This window comes from Balaenoptera acutorostrata, chromosome 16 (genome assembly GCF_949987535.1).
Source record: "Balaenoptera acutorostrata chromosome 16, mBalAcu1.1, whole genome shotgun sequence".
Lineage (NCBI taxonomy): Eukaryota > Metazoa > Chordata > Mammalia > Artiodactyla > Balaenopteridae > Balaenoptera > Balaenoptera acutorostrata.
This window is the reverse complement of record NC_080079.1, coordinates 28949898-28970564: the sequence shown is the minus strand read 5'-3', so window position 1 is coordinate 28970564 and position 20667 is coordinate 28949898. Positions and strand designations below refer to the sequence as shown.

Here is a 20667-nt window from a genome sequence, read left to right as displayed (position 1 = left end):
CATTCTTTTTCATGTTCTTTTCCATTATGGTTTATCACAGGATATTGAATGGAGTTTCCTGTGCTATACAGTAGTACCTTGTTGTTTATCCATTCTCTATATAATAGTTTGCATCTGCTAATCCCAAACTCCCAATCCACCCCTCCCCCACAGCAACCATAAATCTGTCCTGTCTGTTTCTGTTTCATAGGTAAGTTCATTTGTGTCACATTTTAGATTCCACATATAAGTGGTATCATATGGTATTTGTCTTTCTGACTTACTTTACTTAGTATGACAATCTCTAGGTCCATCCATGTGGCTGCAAAATGGCATTATTTCATTCTTTTTTATGGCTGAGTAGTATTCCACTGCATGTATGTACCACATCTTCTTTATCCATTTATCTGTCAATGGACATTTAGGTTGTTTCCATCTCTTGGGTATTGTGAATAGTGCTGCAATGAACACTGGGGTGCATGTATCTTTTAAAATTATAGTTTTGTCTGGGTACATGCCCAGGAGTAGGATTGCTGGATCATATGACAGCTCTATTTTTAGTCTTTTGAGGAACCTCCATACTGTTTTCCATAGTGGCTGCACCAATTTACGTTCCCACCAACAGTGTAGGAGGGTTCCCTTTTCTCCACACCCTCTCCAGCATTTGTTATTTGTAGACTTTTAAATGATGGCCATTCTGGCTGATGTGAGGTGGTAGCTCATTGTAGTGCTGATTTGCATTTCTCTAATAATTAGTGACGCTGAGCATCTTTTCATGTGCCTGTTGGCCATCTGTATGTCTTCTTTGGAGAAATGTCCATTTAGGTCTTCTGAAAATGGCAGATCTTTTGATTGAAAGCAGGGTCTCGAAGAAACCCAAGTACACCCATGTTCATAGTAGTATTATTCACAATAGCTAAAACGTGGAAGTAATCCAAGTGTCCATCAATGGATGAATGGATAAACAAAATGTGGTATATACATACAATGGAATATTATTCAGCCTTAAAAAGGAAGGAAATTCTGACACATGCTACTACAACATGGATGAATCCTGAGGACATTATGCTTAGTGAAATAAGCCAGTCACAAAAAGACAAATATTATATGATTCCATTTATGAGGTTCCTGGAGTAGTCAAATTCATAGAGAAAGAAAGTACAGACAGAAATGTCAGAAAGACAGAAATGGTGGTTGCCAGGGCTGGGAGAGGGGGTGGATGAGGAGTTCTTGTTTAATGGGTAGGGAGTTTCAGTTTTGCAAGATGAAAAGAGTTATGGAGATGGATGCTGGTGATGGTTTCATAACAATGTGAATGTATGTAATGCCCACTGAATATTTAAAAGTGGTTAAGAAGGTAAATTTTATGTTACATGTATTTTATCAGAATAAAAAAAAATTACGAAAAAAAATCAAACATTAAAAAGGTCGATATTACTTCATAACTCCTAATTAAGTTTTTGATTTGAACAGTACTCCATCTCTGTGAGTTTTCATCTTTTACCAAGAAAATGTTCTCCCCACACTGAGCACTTTCAGATTGCTTTGCAAGTTATAGCAAATCTCAACTAGAAAAGATTTTTCTATGGTCACAAATCAATGTAGCCAAGGAACTGATCAGTTATAGACTTTTAACACGTAAGGATATTATTTCTCATCCTGACTGGATAAAATGCTACTTTCTAGAAATTCTAGAAAGAATCAATGACTGTCTTGTTCTTAGATACACTCAGCTCAGCTCAGAGTAACCCATACAGTTGCAGAAAGTCAACTCTGTCCAGGATTTGTGACCTATTTCTGTTGCCATTCCCTAGGAATGGAAAATATTCCAGCGATTATTTTTTTTTAATATATATCAGCAATGAATGAGGTCATAAAACTTTCCTTAGGGAATCTATTCCTATTCCTTACAGAATCTCTCAGTTACAGATAACTCTGATTATAACTATAACAGAATAGATGGGTACCATACCTGCACAAGGGGCCAACATATTAACCACTTCTATTCGGTCAGTATAGATCATGACCCCACCACTAAAAACAGAGAAATGGAAAAATGTGAGCCAAATACAAACCTATTATGTCCCTAGATTAATTCTACAGCATCAAACAAATCCCACATGACAGAAATTTAGAAGGAAAATCTAAAGACATATACTACTGATTGATTAAACTGACCTCACTGATCACTACTCAAATGACCCTGCACACACTCACCTGGCTCCTCTCATAACCAAAAGGTCACCTCTGTAACTGCTGTGATCAAAATCACCTCACAGGAAGACTAGATCTATAACCTAGAGCTGCTTAGCACTTTGCCCTTATTAAATGAAGCCAACAGCTAAGGCAGTGCACTTCTCAAACTTCTCCATCAAGGAATCTGGTAAAGTGGTTCCCCAGAGGTATGGAGGCCAGCCACAGGCTGAAATTCTTTTGATTCCCTGCCTTATCTTAATCTACTTTTCATCTGTATTTATCCTAATATGAAAAGAAGAATTTTCCCCCAAACCTTGAAGTAAAACTGACACTCCAGAAAGATAGGTCTTGTTAATTAATGGCTTCCTATACTTCCTGGCCTATCAGCACAGACCCTGAGGAACATGTGAACCTCAATTTAAGATACATGAAGTTAAGAGATTTTGAAACTATACAACTAAGCCTTCCTACCAACTTACATTGACATTTTTTTCCTGATAAAAAAGCATAATACCTGCTCACTGAAAAAATCTGACAAATACAGGAAAGCATGAAGATAAAAATAAAATTTACCCAACATCTCATCAGCTGCCCATTTTGAGTCACCTCTAAAGGGAATCCATAAAAAAGTTACAGATAGACCTAGGGAGAACTTGTATCAAATACATTAACTTAAAACAGAGAGAATTTGCTCCCTCTTTAAGAACATTTCTGTGATATTTTGGTCATTTAAAATACAGAATTTAAAACATACACTGAACTTTATACTTTTCTTCTGATACAATTCAATGTACTGATTATACTCTAAAAATAATTTGGGCCTTGCTTGCCTTTCTTGCCCCAATACTTTACAGCAGTGATTTTTCAAAGTAAGATCCTCAGACCAGCTCAGGATCACCTGGGACTTCTGCTAGAAATGCAAATTCTCGGGTCTCATTCCAGACCTACTGAATCAGAAACTCTAAATTAGATGGCATTTAATACTACAGATGACAAGGTGAGCTGATTTCATTTTAAACTATCTACTGTTAGTTTAAAATGGCTCCTAAGATGGAAAGGTCCTATTTGGAGACAGGGCTTTTCTCAAATAATGCTCAGAAGAGAAATCCCCCTGGGTTACTACGATGCCTATTTGAAAGATGTTTAAGTGATCACAGCTTATGAACAGAAAATACATCTGAACCAAAGGGAGGTTGGTAAGCAAGGGGAACGCTTACCTTGTTCCACAAGGCACATTTTTAACTTCATCAGTTTGCAGTGTTGTCTGGGGAAGAAAAAATACCTCATCAATACTCAACACACATATCATCAAAGAACCACTGGTCCCAAAGGAAAATCTCTAGAGAACTGCTGAAAGGTAAGTACAGGAGAGCTCCATTACAATTTTAGTCCCCAAAGATTAGCTATCAGAGCAATCTCTTTTTGTATCCTGGCAAACATGAAAGACTAGAGACAGAATATTTTACAGTTAATGTTTGAGTCAAGATGCACCAGGAAAGCTTCAATGTTCAATCTGAAAGTTTCAATGTTCAATCTCTCAGTCAGTCCCTTATTTGCCTGGAGCTGGCCTGGGACTGCAAACTACATGGATTACCCACAAGGATACTACTGCTAGGATTTGTACTCTGAACCCTGATTCCACTGCTAATATTAATGGTTACAATGAAGGCAAAAGATAACTATTATATGCATACAAGCAGTCTTCAACTCAAAGGGGCCCTTGAGCTCAACACCAACCTTTTCCTCTAAAGCTATAGTCAATATTTTAGTTCAGGTCCTAGAGATTTCTCAGACAGTCTCTCAATTTCCTTTTTAACAGAAATGCCACCATCAGCACTGCTTCCTCCTTGTGAACCAACCATCTGGTACTTAATTACTCTGCTTCTGTCACAACTTGGTTTGGATCCAGAATGACTCCCTATTGCACTTGAAGGCTTCCAACAGGCGAGCACATAATGAGTGTAATCTGGACACACTGCACCATATTAAGCCCACAGCAACATAGTACTTTATGGAATACAACAGAAAAAAGAAGCATGGTCCTTGTTTCCAAAGAGCTCACAATCCAACACAGGAGATAAAATCCTTACAAAGCAATCCATAACAGGTACAAATAACAGAGTATAAACTGAATTGTTAGGTATTAAGTGATAGAGTAAAATAATCATTTGAAAAGCTCTCTGAGGTGAAATATTTATAAGCCCAGTCTAGAGAAGGAGAAATAAGAACAAATAAGTCAGAGAAGCATCTTACATTCAATACCTATCTATTCAAATACACAAAGTTGAGGACAAACTGTGTGTACAGGTGTGAGGAAGCAGTTGGCTTGCCTGGAGCAGAGGGGACAATATAGATGAGAGGTGAAACTCTGAGAAGAGAACATGATGATGTTAGGTAGAGGGCCCTGAATGTTTGCTGGGGGCCTTGTGCTCTCCCTAGTCCATCTTATACACAGCCACAAACAAACCTTTCAAAAATAGGACTTTTCTTTCATTCCTTTGCTTATGTGTGATGTGGTTCTCATTATCTATCATATCTAGAGGCAAGAAAACCAGCTGGGAAGCTAAAGTAGTAATTTATTTAGGTCAATGTAGAAAAGGCCATGGAAATTTAAAGCTTTCAACCCAGGAGATACAATAGAGAAGGTATTTGATAACTAGTTTCATATAAAATTCCAGGAGGAAAAAGAATAGAATATTAAGTCTGGGGTTAAAAGGGTGATAGTAAACATTAGTGACAGGATCTAGGTAGAGTGAGGGAAGTTGATAGAGAGGTGAGCTCAATTTATTTCCTTCAAAACATTAACCAAATTCAACTTCCAAATCAACTTTAAATATACATTCCTATTTAAACCTAAAGGATATTCTCTAGTCAATTTTCAAACCAAGTAGAACTAGGAAAGAGTTCAAATGTTAAATCTTCAATTTAACATCCTATATTCATGTACTTTTATACTTCTTTTATATTAACTCAAAAATTATTTTCCCAGTATGAATGTTTATTTTAAAAGTCTTTGGTTTTGTTATATAAATATATATTTTAAAGGCTGAAGGTTTTTATATTTTTCTAAACATAGTTTTTTTTTCTTACATCATATATGGGATCTCACATTTCCCCAAGATGCTTCTTAAATATTCCTTTCAAATGCCAAGTCTGTTAAGCCATTTGTTTATATAAGCTATGTCTTCTAATGTGTTCCAAAAATTCCTAAAAATAAGTTTCTTTATCTCATTCTTATGAAAACAACTTCTTAAAAGGGTTTTATTAATATAATTCTTTCCTAGAACACTACAGTTTCACATATAAAGACAGACCATTTTTATTTAGTCACACTGACTCCAGCAGTAAATCTTTTTACTAATTTCATTTCTTCTTTTTTTAAAAAATAAGATTATTTATTTATTTATTTATTTATGGCTGAGTTGGGTCTTCGTTGCTGTGCACAGGCCTTCTCTAGTTGTGGCGAGCGGGGGCTACTCTTCTTCGCGGTGCGTGGCCTTCTCATTGCAGTGGCTTCTCTTGTTGCGGAGCACGGGCTCTAGGTGCGCAGGCTTCAGTAGTTGTGGCACGTGGGCTCAGTAGTTGTGGCTCGTGGGCTCTAGAGCGCAGGCTCAGTGGTTGCGGTGCACAGCTTTAGCTGCTCCGCGGCATGTGGGATCTTCCCGGACCAGGGCTTGAACCCGTGTCCCCTGCATTGGCAGGCGGATTCTTAACCACTGCGCCACCAGGAAAGTCCCTCATTTTCACTTCTTATGACAGTTTATCACTCTATGTGTGTGTGTGTATATGTACGAATACACACACACACACACGCAAATATATAAACACACACACTGTGTATTTGTTATATATGTAATTAAACTCTAAAATCTATTTGTTTATTGTATCTCTTTTATATATCTCTGCGTCACTATGACTCAACGTACTAAGCTCCAAGAAGGCACAGACAAATCTGCCTGGCTTTGAACAAGATCTAAAAAAGCCCCTGATCTCTAAGGGTCTGATGATGCCATTGATAACATCAATATAGACTATTTAAGCTGTTGATGGGTTCATGCAAATAAAACCCCTTGTTTCACAGAAGAGTAACTGAAGTCTAGAATGGTTAAGTGATTTCTGCAAAGTCATGTAAACAATTAGTGGCAGAGCCAGAGCCAGAACCTAGTTTACGGGTTTCTGGCCCCACGTTCACTACACCATACCGCTTCCAGAGATATCAGCTCAATTTAACAACTTTCACCACAAACAGAAAGGTCAGAAATATAAACGTGTTATGACCCCTGCCTTCAAAAAGCTTGGACACTTTCTGGAAAAAAAAAATTCACACAAAAACTTAAGAGAACAATACAAGACAACATTATTAAAGGAAATAAGATCAAGGGCCAAAATTTACCATACAGACTTTAAGGGCTATGGAAGAGGAGGAGAGGGATTTGTGATGAGCCTTAAAAAGGCTGGCAAGATTTAGACAGGAAATAAGGAATAAAGAGAGAGATGGTGAGAGAAGAGGTGACAGCATCAGCCTAGGCAAGAGTGAATAAAATAAATATGGGAAAACAATATGGAAATCAGTCTGACTAGGGGAAGAACACTATACTTCACTTTAACAGACACAATTCTTGCCCCAAGCCATCTAAAAGGGAATTGGAGGGAAATCTGGAGGATTTAAGTATTCATAATGAAAATCTCACTCAGCAGGAAGCCTAGACTTTAAATTACAAGATTAAATACATTGAATTTTCCCGAGCCCTGAAAAATTAGCAGCGGATAATAGACAAACTTCTGAATCCAAAGATTTATAATCACACAGTGCCTGCAAAAGTAGTAACAATCTAATCCTGTTTTGTCATCTTGTTACCTCAAAAGATATTTACTAAGTGTCTGTTCTCAAGAACCAGCCGCTTATTTAAGATATTCCGGGATTCTGTCAAAATAGAACACTCACTAAGGTTCCACATAAAATTATGCTTAATGTTCCAGGCAAAAATGTGAAGCAGAGAAGCTGTGTATAAAAATTCAGATCCTCCATGTTAACAGTAGCCCAGGAGCTTGCCTCTACGGAAACCAAACACCATTCTAAACCAAGTTATCACTGGTCTGTATCTCTAGTTGTGTTTCAAAGTCCTGCTTTTATTTTGACAGCAGCAACAGAAAACCTGCTGCATACCACTATATAGATGGGAGAAGTGAGTCCTTCCAAGCTGCCTAGCTCATACTTCTAATATACCTCAAGAGAGTGACGTGGTTCAAAACCATAACTTAACGCTGTGACAACTGTACTCTGAACTTTTAACTCCTACATTTAAGTAAATACTACCATTAGCTTAAGAAATAAGGAATTCGGGCTTCCCTGGTGGTGCAGTGGTTAAGAATCTGCCTGCCAACGCCAGAGACATGGGTTCGAGCCCTGGTCCGGGAAGATCCCACATGCCGCGGAGCAGCTAAGCCTGTGTGCCACAACTACTGAAGCCTGCATGCCTAAAGTCCATGCTCTGCAACAAGAGAAGCCACCGCAATGAGAAACCCACGCACCACAACGAAGAGTAGCCCCCACTTGCCGTAACTAGAGAAAGCCTGAGCGCAGCAACAAAGACCCAACGCAGCCAAAAATAAATGCATAAATAATAAATAAATAAAAAAGAACTAAAAACATTAAAAAAAAAAAAAAGAAATAAGGAATTCTATCTCCACCCGTGAATGTGGTCACTGTTCCGCTCACACCTGTCTATCCAGTGTGGGGGCTTCCCTAGGAATCACTCACCTGCACAGATCTGAACGTAGTAATGAAAGGCAACATGATATGATAGCCTGGTCCACTGGGGCTAGTTAGTAAAGCTCCTCCCCTGCAAAAAGATGTTTCAATTTGACAAGATTATAAAAAGAGAAATTCTCTTTCCAAATCTAAAATGCTATAATAAATATTCATTCTTACTCATGCTATTGATCTACTAAACCCTCACTAATATGAGTTACTAATGATGAACAACTGCTGGTCCCTAAAATATCTGCCACACCTGCAAAAGTGAAAAGATCAAATTAAACTGCCCATGTTACACCTTGTTTCACAAGTTCTACCAACCATACCTCTGGGTCTCCAGCACCACTCTCAGGTATAAAGATTCTGTTTGGTCTTTAACCTTTTGAGAACTACTTGTGAAAAAAATTCGAATGGCTCTCAGTTGATGTACTTTAATTGTACATAGCATGAGCCAGATCAAAACACAATACATTTAATCACCAGGCTGAAAAAAAAAGATAACACGAACTTTCAAGGAAGGAGAAAATTTCTGATGCTCAAGATTCTTTTAATCTACCTACAAAGCAATTAAAATGTTGGGGGCGATTAACATACACACTACTATATATAAAATAGGTAAACAACAAGGACCTTCTGTATAGCACAGGGAACTATACTCAATATTTTGTAATAACCTATAATAGAAAATAATCTGAAAAATAATATAAATATATATATGTATAACTGAATCACTTTGCTATATACTTGAAACATAACACTGTAAATTAACAATTTAAACAATTCTTTTTTTAAATAAAAAAAGAAACTTATTTGGAACAAAGAAAAAAATACTGGGGGCATAAAGCCTCTATAAAATCAACAACAACAAAAAATTAGCACGGAAAGATGAAGGGTGAGGGGATAAGACTACAAATAGATATAAGTGTGGACTCGTTCACCAAATTCTGGAATGTGAGAAACATGAAAGCACATCTTGCAAGTTATAAAAAGGAGGTAATTTGGAGGGAAATATAAAAAAGAAGTCCTATTTTACATATTGAATAGTAAATTAATAGAACTTACCTTCCTATCTTGAAAATATAAATAGGTTTGCAAAGAATTCATAACAAATAGCTAACAAAAGATGAACTGTTTGAGGTCCATCCTTAATTTTTTGAGAGCCATACCTTGAAATGTTCTTTCCTTGGCTTAACTATCAGGAAGACAATGCTGAACTAGATGGAAATACAGACTAATCTGTCATTTTTAAAATGCCACACCCCCCACCTGCTAAGACATATCACTAAAATTGTATTTGAAATTAGTGCTTCACAGGGAAGACTTTCTAAGACTCAGGATGGATCTAAAAGTAGAAATTTTGGTTTTACGAGATGACAGAAGCCAGCAAAAAGTTGAAGCTCTTTCAAATACATCGTTGTCTCAGTTTCTCCAAACTGTCCTCTGTCTATATCAAAAGAACTGGTGGTAACTACGTTGAAGGAAAAGCTATTCATCTCAGCTAGAGATCAACACATTCCACACCACTGCTTTCCTCAACTTGAAAAGACAGGGAAAGGTGGGAGGAGGATGTGTCTGTCACAATCCTGTGTTTGTCTCCCAAGGTCCAGGAATTCAACAACTGTCATGGTCTTAATGGCCTTACAAGCCCAAACCAGACACCAGAACTTTTTAAAGGAAAAAAAAAAAAAATCTAAGAAACAACCAAAAACAGGACCAGTTTCTAAATAGCACCTACAGCTGCAAACTAAAAGCCAGTACAGCTGTATGGAATTTAACAATGATTTATCCATTTCTTCAGCCACAGGTGGAGTCACCACTGCCTTCCACCCTTCATTTTTTTCTGCAAATGACTGAGTTTACTGACTACTAGGAACAACTGCAGGGAGTCTTAACCTCTGCACACAATGTACATAGCACTGAAACTGTCCAACACCTGGAGGATGCTCTGCAAAAGCCTGCCACAGCTCCCATACTCTCCCTAGGGCTGCGACGAAAGTCACTTCCTAGGACTGGAAAGAGCTCCCTGACACCGCAGAGGGAACAACTTCCCAGACCCTAATGGGAGTCTTCCTTCTGCCTGCTCTAGAACCTGAGCTGACTGCACGTGCCACTCACCTGTAGTACACGGCCAAGTGTCCTTCCTCGATCTTGTGGATGGAGGCGTAGAGGAGGACAACCACCAGACCCACCACTCCAGCCACCAGAACGCGTGCTTGAGTCATATTCATCCTAGTTCCTCCTGGATGAGGAAGGAACGGAGCCCCAGCCCCGTGAGTGACAGGACCACCTTCCGTTTTCCACCTCGCCCTCCCGGGACCTGGCCCCCTCCCGCAGGCCGAGCTGAGGAGTCCTGTGCCTCGTTTCCCTCCTCGCAGAGCTCGCTTCCCCGTCGCCAACCTCTCCGCGCGAGCCGGCCCGTGGGTCGCCCCTGCTCGGTGAGCGTCTTGACACCCCTCCCCCCCCAACAGCCGCTCCTCCCCGCCCAGAGGAAAGCACTAACTGAGAAAGGGGCCAGCCGCAGACTCCGGACAGAGGCCGACCCCTCGGCCGCGCCTCACCGATCAGTGACGCACCGCCCCCCGCGTGCACGTGAAGTCTCCACCCGGGCCGCACCAACCGCCGCCAAGAGCCGGCCCCGCCCACCCGCGGGGCACTGCGGCTGCGCGGACACGCACACCGACGCCGCGCTCGCCCCGCGACTAGAGACGGGGAGCGGACGGGACAAAATTCTCGCCGCCTCCCGCCGAGCTATCTCGCGCGAAGGTACGTGGGCTCTCCACTGTGTACTGCTGGTTTCCTGCTCCGGAAGAGACGGGAAATCGGCAATGTGGAGTAAGGAAGGAGGCAGAGGAACGGAGAGGGCCTCTGAGACAAGGCACTGGTCAGCGTGTTCTTGTGCAGAGTCACCTATTAACGTGCCAGAATGCTGATCCAGTGAGGGCTTTATGAAAGCCATCCAAGCAATAAGAACAGAATAAACTAATAAGCACGTAAACGTGGGTGTGTGTTGGAGGGTCCTCCGGGAAGACTGAAGACAGTGAGCATTGGAGCTTCCTTGAAGCCTGTGTGATGGAAAGGAGTCGGATGCTAGGCTAGGCCCAGATTTTGAAAGGCTCGAATTCACTTTTTCTGTAGGGAGGGAAAACTGGATGGCTAGAGAATAGAGACACTTTCTTTTCACTACATATTTTTCTGTTCTTTTAAATTATGCATTATCTGCATGTATTACCGGAAATAGAAAGGACAAAGTGAAAGAGTAGAGATGGGAGTAAGAAAGATGGATACAAAGGCAATAAGGGCAGCATGTTAGAAGAGGTTGGGCAGTAATGGTGTAAGCCTTGAAAGGCTAGCAGTGGGACCACAACTGGACAAGGTAGACTAAGGTTGGAGGGCTCTGTAAACTCTTGGGCAGGGAAGTATGGGAAAGCAGTACCTTAGGGCCAGTGAGTCTACAAAATGGCTTAGAGTGGAGACAAGAGACAGGGAAGCCAAGTTGTTAGGAAACTGCAGGCCCAAGGTTACAATGGTAGTAACAGTGGAAATGGGAAGAGGTAAATAAAATCAATTAAAATCTTCTTTAAAGGAAGCCCTCCCAGACCACTGTACCTTCTCCCTTCAATAAATGCACTTACCTGTATCATTCATTTGACTTCTACTACCTAGGAATGTATGGGACCTTGTCTGTACCAGATAAATGTTATTTGCAGAGCTTAGCTATTTTAACTGATAAAAAGCAAAGAGAATAAAAAATAACTTGTCCAGCCTCTGTTTTCTGGATGGATTCTCTTAGTTTTTCATATTGCTTGAATTAGGGAATGAAATGGATATAATGCACAACTGACACTTAACTCTGAAAAGTTGTCAGCCAATAAACAGTGTTCAACTCATGTATCATAAGCAAATTTGAGGTGATTGCACTATAAAAGACTGTTCTGACTCACACCACTTGCCCTTAGGTATCACACAGATCAGGCTAGCCTGAGATCACATCAGCCACAAACCATAAAAATGGCCCCACCCTCTACCAGATCTTTTATCAGTTATTACAATGATATTTAGAAAATGCATGATCATTTAAAAAATCCTTTAACAATAATTTCATTCCAAATAAACATTCTTATTGTACTGCCTGTGTTAACTTTTCTGATCTTCCCATTTTGCTCAATATCTTCCAAGCAATAGGTACCCAATAAATGTTTATTGATTAAAACCTAGAACTGGAGAAGAGAGAGACTGCCTATTTTAACAGCTGGTAGTCAGAATGTCCATATTCAGAGAAACACTAGTACCAGATGACTAGAGTTAGGAGAAGACAACCCCAAGGTATCAAACTTAGATGACTGGGAAAATGACACTACTAGCAAAAATGGGGATGGTGTAACTAAGACAGCAGTTTATAGGGCAAGGTATGAGCACAGTTTTTAGACATGGATAGTGTTGATAGAACATCTCAGGAGAAAAGACTATATTAAAGAAGCTACCCAATACTGTCTTTACCATAAGTCCTGTTTCATTCCTAAGGAAAGTACACTGAGAGCCCATTATGTTATTCTGTGCTCCAACTCTGCTTCATAAAACCTTCACATTTTCCCAAAGCATATTCAATTATTATAATCTGATTTTAGTGAATAGAGGTTCAAAAAGTAATTTAAAAATTATTTAATACACAAAGTGAAAAACTGTCTAGAATACAAAAGAATTTCACATTTTTTTTTTAAACAAGTAATACCTTCTAACTTATTTAACAGATGATAGATCCACAATCCTTTATCTGAAACCCTTGGGGCCAGGTGTTTCAGAATTATGAAATTTTCAGATTTTAGAAAGGTAATTCAGTGCATATACCATACTACATAAACCCCAGGCAGGGTCTGTGGCAGCACCCTACCCCCAAACAAGCAAACACGTTAATATTTCTACAGCAAGAAAAAAAAAAAAAAGAATATTCACACTAAATGGGATAGATTCAATGTCAGTTCACGTTGGATGTGCAAGCAGGTGAATTTTGTCACCAAGCTTATGAAAAACCTTGTTATCAGAGCTTTTTGGGTTTTGGAATTACAGATCAGGAGTACAGACCTTTATAAATTTATATGACAAGACATGAAAGATTCCTTAAACAAGAGACCCATTTTTACAAATGAAAACACAGATAAGCTTTCAAATACATTATAAATTAACAGGCATCTTTTCTTTGATATTATTAAATGTACATCTTAAATACATATACACATAGCACACTTAACAAGATTTGAAAGAATCAACTGGTATTAAAGGCACAGATGCACAATCCCTTCTGCAGGAAAGGGATACAGCCAAATGTGCATTTGGGATTGAAATTGAAAATGGGATTAAACTAACTCCTTATGATGCCAGGAAAAGCACTGTTGAGTGCAACACAAGGAGGTAGAGTTTATTCTTCAAGAAGTACAATTCTACTTGCAAGCAGTCTCTTCCACAGAAACACAGGCAAACAATTTTTACTTAGAATACATGTTAGTTGAGATTTTCTTCTCTGTATACATTACTTTGGCCTTATACCCAAAAGTTAAATGTTGAAAGATAGTCAAGTTAAATAAGTAATGTTTTATCAAGTTTGAAGACAAATGGATTCCAGCGATGCTCCTAAGTAGCTGTAGTATTTAAACAAGTCCACTGACTCATTAAATTCTATCTGTTCAGAGGTTAAAATTACCCCGAGTCAAAATATTGCACTGTGAAATCATGTGTAGTTTCTGATCATAGTCATTTCTTCCATTGATTGGTGTCTGAAGAATGGTTTCATAAGAGAAAAACAAATTTCCAACATGTGCAGCAACAACCTCATAGGTTTGGGACAGTCAGTAAGTGGCAAGTCATTCTGTTAACCAACTCCAATCAAGATTCTAAAACCAGGCATGAAAAAGTTACAATTAGATATTGACTAAAAGTGGTAGGTATATGGGTGTTCATTTCTGCAAGTTTTCTGTATATTTGGACATTTTATAATCAAAATTGAAAAACCAAAAGTACAAATAAGTTACAATTAAGGAGTTTAGTTTACCTTTTCTGCTAACTAAAAAAAATATTTCAGAGTTTTTATAAGTATTTGAAGCAAATAATTAATGAAAGAGGAAATAAGAAAGAATTAACATCAAGACTAAATGTAGTGAAAGTTAATTCAGTAAACATTTTATTGTAGTTTCTCCAAGTTTTAACAAATAATTCACAGTAACCAAATCTTCATATAAACACTTCTATAAATTATAACCATATTAACATTATTCATTTTGCATACAGCAGTTACTATACTTGAATCACAGTACAAATCATGTCCAATCTTATTGGAGAAAATTGATTGCTGAAGCAAAAAAGTACAAACCGTTCGATTTCAGTGGTCACACTGCAAAGAAAGCTCACTACTCATTTAACTTGACCAAAAATGCTATTGTTGAAGATAACTGATGACATAATCCTAGTATATCCATGAGTAAGAGAAGATGGGGAGTTGAGATCAAGCATTCCTCAAATGCTCTTTCCTCTGAGTTCTATTCCCCATCTGCATCCCAAATGCCAGATAAATCTAGCATGGAAAGTTAAATCCTTTGCACCCAACATACCTAAAACAGACATCCGTATCCATATAAAACTTACCATCATACTGTTGCCCTGTTTCTCATTTGCTTCATGAATAATAGTGCTTAAATGGCCAAGACATTTCAAATTTTCTTCTATTATTTGTGCTAAAGTCTCCCTGTGGAATGAAAGCAAAGAGGCATATGAATTTCCTCTATTTTCTGGTCTTCAGGGTCAGGATGATTCTGCCCTTCCGACAACACTGCAACCCTGCAACCCAATGCAGCTGATTCCTGTAGTCTTCAGTTTCCTCATCCCTCCCACCCAGAGGCAAGAGTCCTATTTGTTACTCCAAGCTGCTGCCTCTGCCCAGCTCTAACAATGAGGAGTCCACTATAACTGCAATCTGATTTTCCTCTGAAATATAAGTAGCACTTATATACAACTTTTTCCCCCTGAAAATGCTCACTGGGGAAAAAAAAGAGATCCTGTGGCACAGCTAGATGAAAGATCTCTTTGTTTCTGAAACATGTCCCTTTCCTTACAAGTAGTAAAAACATCAGCATGCTTACTTCAGAAATACACATGTAGGGGAGGAGACACAAAAGTACAATCTTTTCTGCAAATATCAGGGAAGGTGAAAAAAACTGTTTGGAAAATACAGATGACAGCAATGAGAAAGAAAACAAGCAAGCTGATTCCTGAGGACAGCAGAAGAAACCTGTGACAGGGGAGCTGCCGAAAACCAAGAAGTATCCCTGAAGTTTGTATTTGAAGGAAATCCTGAATTTGGTTTCCACCTTCTACACTTCCCTCTTCCATATGGCCTCCATCCTTACCTTTTACTAACCCTCACTCCCTACCCGACTAGAATCAGTTCTAAGCCATGGAAGATAGTCACTATTAGCTTAGAACTAAATTCTCGTTCAGCTTATTCAACAGATAGAAAAATTGAGGCCAACAGTTCCCAATCTTTGGTGGTTAAGTACCGCAGGTACATTATAACTGAAGTTTTCCTTTATAATGTATTCCTACTGGAAAATGTATTTAAAAATTCCTGTTGAATATACTTTTGCAAACAACCACAACCTCACATTGAAAATCACTTGTATAGAGGTAACATTTGCAACCATTTGCATCCCCTAATAAACCTACATGCCTTTAATGAAAGCAGAAAGGTATTAAATTTTATTTGTGTCAATTCTGATTAATGGAATATTTCCTAAAGTCCATATAATTAATTATAGTCTATGCTGTAGCTGTGGATGTATTACATTGGGCCAAATGTATAATGACCCCAAGATATACCCTGGAGCTTGCTTTCTTTAAGAAGATAAAATACCTGGTATCAGCTTGCCTTCCTGCCATGTGCTTTTCTCTCATAAAAGCAGAGTACAGAATGTGCAGCTGCATGACCTCCTGAGCAGTGATGTTACATGGCTGCACCTCTGCAAAACTAATTATGGGCAGAGCTTCCAGGAAATGCTGGTACTGCAGAGGCCTCCATGAGTTGTGAGAAAAGCGACAATACACAAGCTAGCAGAGAGCCGCTGGCTCTGGATATGGCACATCTTATGCTGAGAAAAATAACAGAAATGGATAGTCATTCAGCTTTTAGCAGAAGAGTAGGAATTAAAAGAAAATATAGGACTTCAAACTTGAGTTATTTGCAAAAATGATTTAAGGCACTGAAAAAAGTCATTTTAGAAATACTAAGTTATAAAATGAGTAGATTAAACTCAATTCCATTAGAGGGCCCTAAAATGATAACTGCAAAAAGACAGCATAATTTCTCAGAGATAAATAGTTAAGTGAGGAATAAAGTTTGGCTAAAAGATTTGATAAGCCAATAACAGATAAAGAACTTAGAACCTGGACTGAGCTAATAAGAAGTAACATTAGCTGAAGATTCACTTCCCAAGCATTTTACATACACTGTCTAGCTGAATTTTCACAGCACTTCCCATTTTACAGGTAAGGAAATGTGACCATTAAAAGAGTCAAGTTAACTGTATAAGGTTATTACAAAGAGACAATCAGGACTCAATCCTGGTCTATAAGGAAGTGAAGAATATGTCTTAACCACTGCACTCTACTGCCTCATTCCTACCACTGCTCTTGAAAATACAACTATCTATTGTAACAAAGTGAACCCACCCATCTTGAGGAGTTACCACGCATGACAGAGGATGTTCACGTTCTGCTGAAGTTGTGGGCAGCCATGCTGATGCCTGAGGGGTTATACCTTCTAGACTGGATCCTACAAGGGACCGAGCAGAGCTCTGTGTCTGAAGGAAAAAAAAAAAAAAAGATTACAGGCAAGCACCTCCACACATTCATATTCCTAAGACTTAACATTTCTATCACTACTTTTATGCATAACCAGACTATTTCTGTATAAACCTATCTCTACTTTTACACACCCCTACTAACTATCCTGTCCTTGACCCCTTTCTTCATTGACTAAAACCGAATGTATCTATCCTTCTATTCTACTTTACTTGGAAAAAAAAAACTCCAGTTGAACAAAGGACTGGTTTTTTAAACTAGTCAGGCACATCTACCCCCAAATTGGGTTGGGATACCACAGTGGTCTAGGGTTGAGAGGAGTATAAAAACAGGAAACTGGAAAGGAGAGAGATAATGAAAGATGATCATGAAGTCCTGTATCAGAATTGCTAGTGAGACACCAAGCAAAGAACATGAGCATCAACCCAACATAAAATATACACGTCTTCAAGAGGACACAGATCATGCTGATAAAAATCCCTTTTGCAGGGAGTAACAGCAAATCAATGTCATATTACATAATTCATTAAAAATTACTTACACAGGCAATTTTAAGGAGATGCCATATTTCTTTCTGCCTCTTTCCCTGCATAAACATGACAGTATTGTCAGCTTCTTTGATGTTACTGAGGGCCATTTCCACCTTGGGCAGTAGATCAATAATCTTCTGCTTACAGCCCAACAACTTGCTGGAGAGGTAAAATCTGTGTCAGACACTTATACATCCCCCAAGACTGTACCCCATACTCCCAAACCCAGCTGGGGGAATGAATCACAATCAGCATAGATTTAATGACTCATCTACAAAGCAATGCACACAAACAGGACACATAAATGCATGCAGCTGTGGTCAGGGTTCCCAATGTACTGCCAGTACTCTTCCTGGTTCTAGTATATTTACCAGAAAAGGGTATTACACTTTGAAAGGAACATGATAAAAGTATCCTGGCTTTTCAACAGGAAGGAAAACAATATTTCTACCTCAAATGACCGAACAGCTCCTTGAGAACCCGGTCCTGACTCTGCACAGTATGCACAATGATTTTCACCATCTCCGTGCTGTCGCTGTAGGAGTGATCTATAAAAGATCTCAGTCAGTAGGTATAACCTCTCTTCTGCGTGAACATATCAGCCTCCAAACAAAAAATTCCTAAAAATCTGAAACTAGTTTTAATTAACATCTCCATTTAATTTCAAAACTAAATTAAGATAAAAGATTTTAAGATTATATATCTATAAATAATCATCTAACTAAAAATGAAGTCTGTGTGTTTGTGTGTATATAATGTATATATAGATTTACAACTGTATCTTCAGTTTTAAGAAGAATCATCTTGGCTATCCTTAACCCATACTAACCCAAGCCCCAGACACATATGCAGCTTTCTGGACAAGAGATCATTTTTTCTTGGATGATTAACATCATTTGTTTAGAAGCAGTAGGACAATTCATCAAACTTTCACTGACTCAAAGGAAGGAATCCCAGCTAGGCTTGCTTGGAATTTCATGTTTATCCACCTGTTTATACCCATGAAAACGTTGAAAAAAGCTGACCAACTTAAGCCAAATCTGATGCACTAATAAAAGGACCTGTAGACACCTTGAAAATTCAGTTTGAGGGTAGTATAAAATCTTAAAGCAAACTGGCAGCTGACAAATGCCCTCAAATGGGATGGTTGTGTGGTCACAGTGAGTGGGTTCTACTGTTATAGATGCCATCGCATTTAAAAAACAAACAAACAAAAAAACAACTACAATTAACTGTTATATTTCAGAAAATGGCTATTTAAGTTTTAAAACATTGGAAGGTTGCTCATGGATCATGCTGGTATTTCCCCGGACAATAATTAGTCTCGAATGCAAAAATATTATTATTATTATTTGCTATTCTCCACTTAAAATTTTCTCATTTAACCCTCACAGGAGTCCTGTGAGATGGCTACTGTTGTTACCCACATTTTACTATGAAAGGAGTATCGAAAGAGGTTTAAAAAAAGTTGTGTCCTTTGTTAGCACTGCAAAGACCTTGCCTAGCACTCAACTTGATTCCCCACACATGTTTTTCTTTGTCTCTCCCTCAACAACAACCAGATCCAGAGACTCCAAAAAGGCTCCTCTCCAAACAGCACTTCTTCATAAATCCCACGGACTAGGCCCAACAGCTTTCCCATATAACTAGCTCTTTTAGATGGTCAAAGACCTCAGAACTTTAACCTACTCCAACATAAACAATGAAGAAAGTTGGTTTTCACCATTTTCAGCTGAACAAAAGTCTCAAGGCAACTCTAAACTGGAAAAGACACCAAAAACCATACCTCAGGTGTGATTACATAAGCCCCAACAATAGACAAAACTTCTTCTCACAACTAGTTTGTCACTCAAGGTGACTATCAGTTCAAAGAAGCTACCTGGATAGCAAATTTATTTCTAGGCCCTGTGATATGCTGATATGTATGGCTACTGCAAAGTTTTTATAAAAATAATCCAAACAAATGTTATCAATGACTGTGGAAAGTTAATCCACTGAGTCAATGGATGGAATTTTATATCCTTCATCTGCAATATCTGATTCATTGGCCAGAAGATGGAGAGTAATGAATATCGATTAAAGAAAAAAAAATTAGCCTTGCTCTATCTGAAATCTTAAATTTCAATATTTTACTCTAACCACAACTTTTATCATTTATATCACTTTTTTGTCAATATCTTCAACTTTTCTGTCCTCTTATTGTCAGCAAGATCCTAACCCTAGATCAGTCTAACCACCTGCTCTATCAGTTTCTGTATCCAAGCTACTAACCACTACCAACAAAAAAATTATACTATCATTCTCTCTGTTGTAACTACTAATTCACAGGTTTTCACTTCTGCTCTGGATTCTTAATAACTGTCTTGGATCAGCAACATCTGCCATTGCACACACCAGCTTTCAAAAATCTTTAGCATACTCCTTAAATCTATGACGTCACACCTCTTCAATTACAGATAACCCCACTTCTTACTTCGGGATAGGAGGACATAAAGCAGGAAGATCCTCACCTTCCAACCCCTATACCCACATAAGTGTCTGTATCCACACACATCCCCCCCTCTAATATCAGTGGCAACAAGCCCAACCCCTCCTACTACTCTCTGGAGTCAGCCTCTCAAACTTGTTCAGAGACTTCCCTCTCCACAGGCTTTTGGCCCCAAGCACATAAATAAGCTCAAGTCTTCCTTCTGAAAACTGACCTCCCTTGATTCTTCATCTCCTCCTAGCTGCTCACCTCTCTTCTTTCCTTAACAGCCAAGCTTCTGGAAAGAATAGCCTAGATAACCAGTTCTCAAACTTACTGGTCTCAGGACACCAACACTCAAAAATTCTTAAGAACTCCAAAGTGTTCTTCAGGAATTAAACTGAGAAATATAAAAATATTTATTTATTCATTTAAAAATAACAATAAACTCATCTATTAATACATTTTTATTCAAAATAACTGTATTTCCCCCTCAAAATTTAGTGAGCGCATTGGCATTGTTTTACATTTTTGCAAATCTTTTTAATATCACCACCAATCTTATCAGAAAAGCATTTAAGTATTGGGAAGCTGACAAATTTCAGCTGATGGATAGACGTTTTCCTACATTTTAATTTTTTGCTGGAAACATGGAATTTTATCATTGACAATACTGTTGGCTTTTTTCCTTCAAGTGATAGGCATGCTCCATTAATTTTTAGAAAATATCTGCCCCACAACCAAATCTGAATAACCGTAGTTTTCCTGACAGTCATTGTTCCAAGTAAAAATGGTGTTCCATTAAAGAAGAGGCCAGTCAACAGCAATGTAAACAACCGCTGAGGTGGTTTTCCTTAAGACAACCATCATACCTCAGTATGTAGCAGAAGCAC

The 20667-nt window shown here is 38.5% G+C and overlaps 2 protein-coding genes across 10 annotated transcripts in view; both read right to left on the bottom strand.

Moving 5' to 3' along the window:
- The window catches only part of ERLIN1 (ER lipid raft associated 1), a 39633-nt gene extending 28984 nt beyond the window's left edge, over positions 1–10649 (bottom strand). For 3 of the 6 annotated variants that reach the window (XM_007187364.2, XM_007187369.2, XM_057530636.1), the window contains exons 1-5: positions 10434–10588; positions 10049–10172; positions 7937–8018; positions 3393–3439; positions 1952–2013 (exon numbers count right to left, since the gene is read on the bottom strand). In XM_007187364.2, coding sequence (XP_007187426.2) covers positions 1952–2013; positions 3393–3439; positions 7937–8018; positions 10049–10161 — 304 coding nt within the window. In that variant the 5' untranslated portion in view covers positions 10162–10172; positions 10434–10588. Of the gene's footprint in view, positions 1–1951; positions 2014–3392; positions 3440–7936; positions 8019–10048; positions 10173–10433 lie in introns of all 6 variants that reach the window. The other 3 variants (XM_007187365.2, XM_007187366.2, XM_057530635.1) reach the window with 3 other exon arrangements.
- A 1928-nt stretch (positions 10650–12577) lies between these two features.
- Positions 12578–20667, bottom strand: part of CHUK (component of inhibitor of nuclear factor kappa B kinase complex) — a 33958-nt gene continuing 25868 nt past the window's right edge. The window contains exons 17-21 of one of the 4 annotated variants that reach the window (XM_007187362.2): positions 17759–17855; positions 17319–17466; positions 16646–16776; positions 14567–14666; positions 12578–13818 (exon numbers count right to left, since the gene is read on the bottom strand). In XM_007187362.2, coding sequence (XP_007187424.2) covers positions 13789–13818; positions 14567–14666; positions 16646–16776; positions 17319–17466; positions 17759–17855 — 506 coding nt within the window. In that variant the 3' untranslated portion in view covers positions 12578–13788. Of the gene's footprint in view, positions 13819–14566; positions 14667–15830; positions 16066–16645; positions 16777–17318; positions 17467–17758; positions 17856–20667 lie in introns of those variants that run through there. The other 3 variants (XM_007187363.2, XR_451442.2, XR_451443.2) reach the window with 3 other exon arrangements.